This window comes from Serpula lacrymans (genome assembly GCF_000218685.1).
Source record: "Serpula lacrymans var. lacrymans S7.9 unplaced genomic scaffold SERLAscaffold_2, whole genome shotgun sequence".
In the NCBI taxonomy this organism is placed as follows: domain Eukaryota; kingdom Fungi; phylum Basidiomycota; class Agaricomycetes; order Boletales; family Serpulaceae; genus Serpula; species Serpula lacrymans.
In genome coordinates this window covers 2953730-2962366 of record NW_006763291.1, presented here as the reverse complement: position 1 = coordinate 2962366, position 8637 = coordinate 2953730, and the positions used below count along the sequence as shown (strand labels likewise).

Below are 8637 nucleotides of genomic sequence, written 5' to 3'. Positions count from 1 at the left end.
GATCGGCCTTGGCAGATTATCACCACCGATCTCATAGGCGCATTACCGGAATCCAAGGGCTACACCGCCGTTCAGGTCTTTGTTGACCGATTTAGTAAAATGGCCCATTTTGTCCCCACCTTCATTACTCTCAACTCTGCTGGTTATGCACGTCAACTCCGAGATAATGTAATACGACTCCACGGAATTCCTGAAAAGATCGTCTCCGATCGAGGTCCTCAATTCATGTCTCGATTCACAAAAGACTTTTACGACCTAATGGGGATAACACCGGGTCTCTCTACAGGCTATCACCCTCAAACAGACGGACAGTCCGAACGAATTAATCAGGATCTAGAGCACTATCTCCGCGTTTTTATAAATCATCAACAAAATGATTGGGCGGACTGGCTTTCCATTGCTGAGTTTACATACAACAACCACCTTCACACCGCAACGAATCAAACACCCTTCTTTTTGAACTATGGGTTACACCCAAGAACGAATATCCCCACCACATCGTCCCCTCGCTCCGCTTCTGCAGCAGAATTTAGCGAACAAATGAAAAAACTCCACGATATCACGAAATCCTCCCTTCTTGTAGCAAACGAGAATCTGAAGAAGTATTACGACCGTAAGAAATCCCCTTCCCGGGAGTATCAAGCTGGCGACAAAGTCTGGTTAGAAGGGCATAACATCACAACGGATAGACCAATGAAGAAGTTAGACGATAAACGCTTCGGACCTTTCAAAGTCACCCAAAAGGTCGGACCCTCCGCTTATCAACTTGATGTCCCTAAAAGTTGGAAGTCCATTCATCCCGTATTCAACGAAGCCATCCTTTCCCCATACCACGTTCCCGAATTCATCAATCAACCAATTTCCTCTCGACCACCACCCGAGATTGTAGAGGGAGTAGACGAATACGAAGTAGAGAGTATAATCGCTTCTAGACCGACTAAACTGAAAGGTAGTAAGCTCGACTACCTAATTCACTGGCATGGTTATCCAGTCTCCGAACGCACTTGGGAACCCGACACCAATCTTACGCATGTCGCTAATTTACTCGCCGCCTTCCACAAAACAAATCCAGCCGCCCCTCGGATTATCACCGCTTCTCTCCACTTCCGTCCTTACGAAAACTACACCGCCACTTCCAAACCTCCAATGCTTTTTGATTGGATTAGTAACAAGTTCCAAAGTGCCGCATCCGGACTCATGAGGACACGAGTCTTATAAAAGGGGAGCTAATGTGAGGAATCAATTTTTCTTATCGCATTCCCGTCATGTCGTGGTTAGCAGACTCGATCCCCGTCACTCCTCTTGCCCTTGGACTAGAGATTACAGCAGGTGTCTTATTACTTTTATCATTTTTCTTCTTATTCTCTCTTCACACTCACGTTCTATCGTACCTACAACGAGGTAGACTTGTTGTCGACCCTCGAGAAGATATCCAGATGACATAGTCACAATCCAGTGCTATGTCTGGGAATACTTCGGAGGAATATTGATAGGCGAAGAAGGTTGTGAGTCAGCGCCTTCTCATGGGCTTACTGATACAGCCAATCGTACATCCCTTACCAATACGTTTTCTCATACGATTAGTAAATACGATAGATCAGACTACTTTCTTCCTTTTTTCTTATTGGTTAGCTAGCTGGTCAGACCACTTTCTCAGTACTTCCCTTTCTCGGTCTGACCATCGCCGTTCACTATATAGAGAAGTACATACTCGATGTATTGTTCTCCAGTTCAATATTAGTTTGGATTTGCGCTCTTACCGATACTCTTCATTCTCATACTCTGATTCACCGCCTTCAAGGAAGGACTTGACCAGACATTGGGCTTTGTTATATAGCTTCGTATTTGTTGCCTGACATATAGGGGATAAGGGTTTTACACAATCAACAACTGCCACAAGTACCGTTTATGAATATAACAGCAACAATCCTAACCACCATCATCGTCACCGTCATCATCATCTTCCTCATCCTAAACCTACTTAAACGCTCAAACCAAACTACCACTACCCTCCCACTTCATCACCTACCCACTCGCCCCGACACCATTTTATCATTTTTCCCTGCCAACGTCTCCCCCTCCTCATCCCAAGGCTCGTTCGTAACCATCCCCCTGTAAATACATTTTATATCACTATAATCTCTTTGGTGTGGAACCATTGGGATTTTCTCGGTTTTACCTAGTTTCATTTTTCGATTTCCTCTGACCAGGCCGCGCATTTGCGTCCGCCAGTCGGGAGAAGGACTGAAAGCTTAATAAGCTGGTCACATTGGGACAACCGTTCGGACCCCAATTTATCACTATACCTTTTACATAAAAATTCGTAAAATACAAAAATAGTTACCATACATACATAGTCAGTAGTGGGCTGAAGAGGACCACTTTGACTCAAAGAGAACAGATAGACTACTAGGATCTTAGAAAGCGGTGTATCGATCCAGCTTATCACTGGTGAACTCCTTTCTATGCTTAGTAGAGATTTTTACATTTGGATCGGAGAGCAACGCATTTACTCTCAAGATTACGTATTCAAAGGGCAATTCCCCCTACCAGAAATAGAACCCATTAGAATTCCATCCCCTTTGATTAAATCCGAAACTCCCCCTCCTCCCCAACTCACATTCGATGTCAAACCTAGAATATCGCGATCTGCCCGAGCCATCCAACAGCACGGACAGCGCATTTACCAGGGAAATGATGGATTCATTACCCAGAATAGACACTCCCCCCCCGAAAGAAGCGCGATTGGAAACATACGTAAAACAAGAAGTAGAAAAAGCAATAAGACAAACGCAAATGCATTACCAATCACAGCTAGACAAGGCACTCGAAGAAGTGAGCGTCTTGCAAAGAAAATTAAAGAGACAGATACCACCACCTCCAGAAAAGGTGGAAAGGAGTAGAACGGCATTGGAGAAACCCGAAAACTTCTCCGGAGATAAGAAAAAGTATAGGGCCTTTAGAGAGTCCTTATTACTACATTTCAAAGACGATGCCGTATATTTCAAAGATGACCGAAAAAAGATAAGCTTTGTGCTATCTTTTATGAAAGAAGGAGAAGCCGCGGCCTTCCGGACCGATTGGCTAGAGAACCGAGTCGATGCCCAACAGCTGGGGCTCGATATTACGAACACATACGGAAGTTGGCCATACTTCGCGGACAAAATGGAAGAAAGGTTCAAAGACAGCTTTGAAAAAGAAACGGCCAAGAACGAAATATTGACCCTGAGACAGGGCAATGAAACCGCCCAAGCCTTCTTTGAAAGGTTTGAGGAGAAGAAAAGATGGGCGGGATATACAAATAGAATAAACGAAGAGTTCCTAATATCTCTACTCAGAAGGAACATGAACAAGCCGCTAGTAGACAGGGTGATCTACGGCGGGCACGTTCCCAGAGATTACCAAGAGTGGAAAAAGGAACTCATCAGAATAGACTATATTTGGAGAGAGAGAGAAAAAGAGAAGAAAGGTTCCGATATCGGGAAGAAACCCTATTCGGAACAAAAGAAAGAAGGAGAGAAGAAAAAGGACGGAACCGGATATACCTATACCGGTAGCGGAGAAAGAATGGAGGTGGACAAAGCAAAGTTCCGCACTGAGGGACGATGCTACCGATGCGGAGAAAAGGGACATAGAAGCTTCGAGTGCAAAGACGCACAAAAAAGGAAGCCACAATTTAATGTCCGAGAGTTCTTAGAAAAGATGACGAAAGAGGAAAGGGGAAAAACTCCTTGAGGGTTTTTAAAGAGGCCAGCGGTACCGCATCGACCGACTGAGCCTAAAGACGTTTCGAATCGATTTCTTCCTTTAACTGTAGATACATATGACTCAGAATTGTTACGCTGCAGCTTTAGCGCGGATGACAATAAAACTATTTCCACTCAGACAAAGAAAGAAATCCGAAACGAAAAAGATGCAACTAGAGTAAAAGCGGCGCAGAGTGATAAGACATCCGCAGTCTCGACGGCGGGCGAATCACTAAAAAGCGCAGCATTTACGATAGAACCTAAGATTCCTACACCCGATGCGGCGAGCTCTACGGAGAAAAACGCAGCAGAGACTGTAGAAGAGAGGTCAGGAGCCCCTCTAAAAAAACCTAGAACGGAAGTCTGGACCCCAGAATGGGTAGTAGACAGGCTAAGAGACCAAAAGGAAGAAAGATCCATTGGGATTCTGAGTGCCTGGACACATAAAAAGAGAGCGAGAGAAGTAACCCGAGAAACGATAAAAGAAATCAACCGGTTACCAAAAGTAGAAGCTATACAAGCGATCATAGAAATTGCCTCCCCAAAAAAGTACATTAGGGGCACCCAAGGCAATCAAATGAACGTAAAATGTAAGCTTACTACATTAGATACTCTCCAATCAGAAACAGTCGAAGCACTATTGGACAGTGGATGCACGGGGAGTTGCATTGACTCCCAATTTGTGAAAGACAAAAGATATGAGACAAGGAAGATACCAAGACCTATTCCAGTCTATAATGCAGATGGAACTCTTAATAAAAACGGAGCCATCAATGAATTTGTAATACTGCTCATGGAAATCGACGGACACGTCGAGAAGATACATTTTGCCGTAACCAATCTAGGTAACGGAAAAATGTTTCTAGGACATGAATGGTTGAACAAACATAATCCTAAAATAGACTGGAAAGAATCGAAGTTGACCTTTGAAAGATGTCCTGAAGAATGCAGACCGAGAATCCGAATCTCTGATCCAGAGGAGGATCCGGAAATATTCTTTGAGGAACTAAGAGAAGACGAGAGGATGATACAGGTGAATCTCCATAATTTCGAAGATGCCACGATCGACGATCAATATTACCATATCAGAGCACAAGGCACAATGGCACAGAAGCTAGCAGAAGCCGCAGGCAAAGATCGAAAAGAAGGAGGATTCGAAAAGATAGTGCCAAAACACCTTCATCAATACAAAGACGTATTTGATAAAAAGGAGTTTGACACGTTACCTGAAAGAAGGCAATGGGATCACGCAATCGAACTAATACCGGGAGATCACTCCCTAGATTGCAAGATCTATCCATTGGCAAGAGGAGAGCAAGAAGAGCTAGATGCGTTCCTAAAGGAGAATCTAGAATCGGGACGGATAAGACCATCGAAGTCCCCATTTGCATCACCATTCTTCTTCATTAAAAAGAAAGACGGGAAGTTGAGACCAGTTCAAGATTATAGGAAGCTAAACGATATCACTATCAAAAATAGATATCCACTTCCGTTGATCGGGGAACTAGTAGACAAATTGAGTGGAGCAAAATACTTCACAAAATTGGATGTAAGATGGGGATATAACAATATCCGAATGAGAGAAGGAGACGAACATAAAGCAGCGTTCAGGACAAATCGGGGATTATTCGAACCATTAGTCATGTTCTTCGGACTGACAAACTTGTTAGGCTATGAGAAGACTAAAAGAGAGTATTTCTCAGTCTTATAATCAAGAGACTCATATTGAAGGATAATATACCTAAAAGAGAGTATTTCTAATAGTGTAAAGTGAGTATGATGATATAAAGTAAACTGTAAAATAACCAGACATACCTCAGTCTTATAATCAAGAGACTGAGGTTTGTGTAAGGCAGAGTGCTACGAGTTTTTGGAATAAGTGTGGGAAAGTTTTGAGCTTATGTAATGTAGTGGAAAAGCGGTCAAGTAGAGATGAAAGAATGGTGTATGGAAATGAAGAAATAAAAGGATAAAATGATAGGATGTGAGTGTATCATAAACAGGATATGCCAACAAAACTCCCCCGCCACGTTCCAAATGATGATGAACACGCTTTTCAAAGAGTTGATAGATGAAGGATTAGTAATCATATATCTAGATGATATCATGATATTCACAAAGGATATAGAAATGCACCGAGCAACGACGCGACGTGTGTTAGAAATCCTAAGAAAGAATCATCTCTATCTTAAGCCAGAGAAATGCGATTTCGAACAGACAGAAGTGGAATACCTGGGACTGATCATCTCAGAGAACGAAATTCGCATGGATCCGGTAAAAGTAGAAGGAATTAGCAAATGGCCAGAATGCAAAAATAAAAAGGATATACAGGCATTCTTGGGATTTGTAAATTTCTATCGAAGATTCATAGAGGGCTTCGGGGAAGTAGCCAAACCATTGACCAAGTTAACGGGAAAAGAGAACTTCATTTGGGGAAATGAACAACAAGAAGCATTTAACACATTAAAACAACGTGTAGCTTCAGCCCCAGTGTTAGCTCTCCCAGTACCACATGGCCAATACAAAGTAGAAGCAGACAGTAGTGACTTCGCTATGGGTGCTGTCTTATCACAAAGACAAAAGGATGACTGGAAGCCAATTGCATACCTCTCCAAAGCGTTAAACCCCACAGAATGCAATTACGAGATCTATGATAAAGAACTTTTTGCCATCATGACGGCACTTAACGAATGGAGACATTACTTGATAGACGCAGAAGAAGAGTTCGAAATATGGACAGATCATCAAAATATGTTATATTTCAAAGAACCAAAGAAGTTGAATAGGAGACAGGCACGGTGGATGACGGAGTTAAGCCAATACCACTTCACGATACACCATATGCCAGGAAGGAAACATATAAAAGCAGATCTTCTCTCGAGACGGTCAGATCACAACAAAGGAGAAAACGACAATGAAGACGTCGTGCTACTGGATGAGAAACTATTTGTAAGAATGACTCTCTCTCCAGAACAAAGACAAAGGATCGCAGAGATTTCAAAGTGGATTACAAAGAGAAAAGGAAATGTAGATGAGCTGATAAAAAAGATGAAAGGAAAGATAGAGAGGAGAGAGGATGGTTGGCTAGACGAAGACGGTTGCATAGTAATCAAAGGCAGGATCTATGTACCGAAAGATGCTGCGTTAAGGGAAGAGATTATCCGACGAAACCACGACTCTGTTATTGCAGGCCATCCAGGAAGATATAAGACAAAGGAGTTAATCACTCGACAATACTGGTGGCCTTACATGGACCGAGATATCACGAGATACGTGGCCCTACATGGACCGAGATATCACGAGATACGTAGATGGATGCGAAGTCTGCCAAAGGACTAAGACAGACCCATAAAAAGAAAGCAGCACCGCTTCATCCCAAACGAGATCCCGGATAAACCTTGGCAGATCATATCAGTAGATCTGATCGGACCGCTACCAGAATCAAATGGATATAACATGATAATGGTAGTAGTAGATCGATTTACCAAAATGATCAAGGTAATTCCCACACAGATGGAGATCACATCAGAAGGAGTGGCACGACTATTTAGAGATCATATATTCAGAAACCACGGCATACCCGAAAAGATCATCTCAGATCGGGGACCGCAATTCGTTTCAAAATTCATGAAAGATCTACATACGCTTCTTCAGATAAAAGCGAACCCATCAACGGCTTGGCATCCACAAATGGATGGACAGACGGAGAGGATCAATCAAGAGATAGAACAGTATCTCAGAATCTTCGTAAACCATAAACAAGATGATTGGGCAGAATGGCTCACCCTAGCAGAATTCTCTTACAATAACAAACAACATTCTGCGACGGGATACAGCCCGTTCTACCTGAATCATGGACATCATCCGAGAACACAGGAAGTAGTGAAAGTGGGGGTAAAGAACGAAAACGCAGAAGATTTCGTAAAGAGAATGACAGAAACAAGAAAGAGAGCAGAAGAATCGCTGCAGAAGGCAGCTGAACAGATGAAGAAGCAGTACGATAAGAAGAAAAGAGAAGCAGTGGAATATAGAGTAGGAGATAAGGTGTACGTAGAAGCGACCAATATCTCAACAGATCGACCAGCCAAGAAACTGGACGATAAGAGACACGGTCCGTTTGAAATACTGGAAAAGATAGGCGAATCGACCTATAAACTAGCGCTGCCACCGACATGGCGGCCTATTCATCCAGTTTTCAACGAGATAAAGCTTACACCGTACAAAGAACCACAGTTCCCTTCCCAACAGAAACCTAAACCGATACCGCCGGTAATAGTAGACGGACAAGAAGAATACGAAGTCGAAGAAGTTCTAGACTCACGTCTAAAACGAGGGAAATTGGAATACTTAGTACACTGGAAGAACTATCCAAAAGAGGAACGCACGTGGGAACCCGAACAACACCTAAACAACTCACCCGACAAAGTAAAAACATTCCACGATAACAACCCTAGTGCACCCCGACGGATCCGATTTCAATTACATTTCCAACCCTTCGAAAACTTCACAACGACTAGAGTCTGAAAACAATTGTTTAATTGGGAAAACGGAAAGATGGACCCCTACTTTCGGGACGAAAGTCCTAAGGAGGGGGTAATGTCACGACTTGAACCAGAAGCGCTAATCTGAGCGCTAGTTCCCTTTTTCATTTTCTTTGATATCTGATCACATGACAGATAAGATATGTTAAGCTGCTGCTTTAGCGCGGATAACATAATACGTAGTTATATCAGATCACGTGACCATCACGTGACAAGAGTCTAGAACCATTACAAAGAACATCAGTCAGCGCCTCATGGCTGCTGCATGTTAGATCAGTCAGCGCCTCATGGCTGACTTTCAGAAACATATATATAGTAGACCACCATGTACATACTTCCTCAGTCGTGAT

General features: G+C 42.9%; 1 protein-coding gene across 1 annotated transcript; it reads left to right on the top strand.

Moving 5' to 3' along the window:
• Positions 1 to 1223: 1223 nt before the first annotated feature.
• Positions 1224 to 1746, top strand: SERLADRAFT_379393 (uncharacterized protein; the record flags this gene model as incomplete). Its single annotated transcript, XM_007314056.1, has 1 exon — positions 1224 to 1746. A coding segment is annotated over one exon (156 nt), but the record flags the coding sequence as incomplete, so codon positions are not given.
• Positions 1747 to 8637: the final 6891 nt, after the last annotated feature.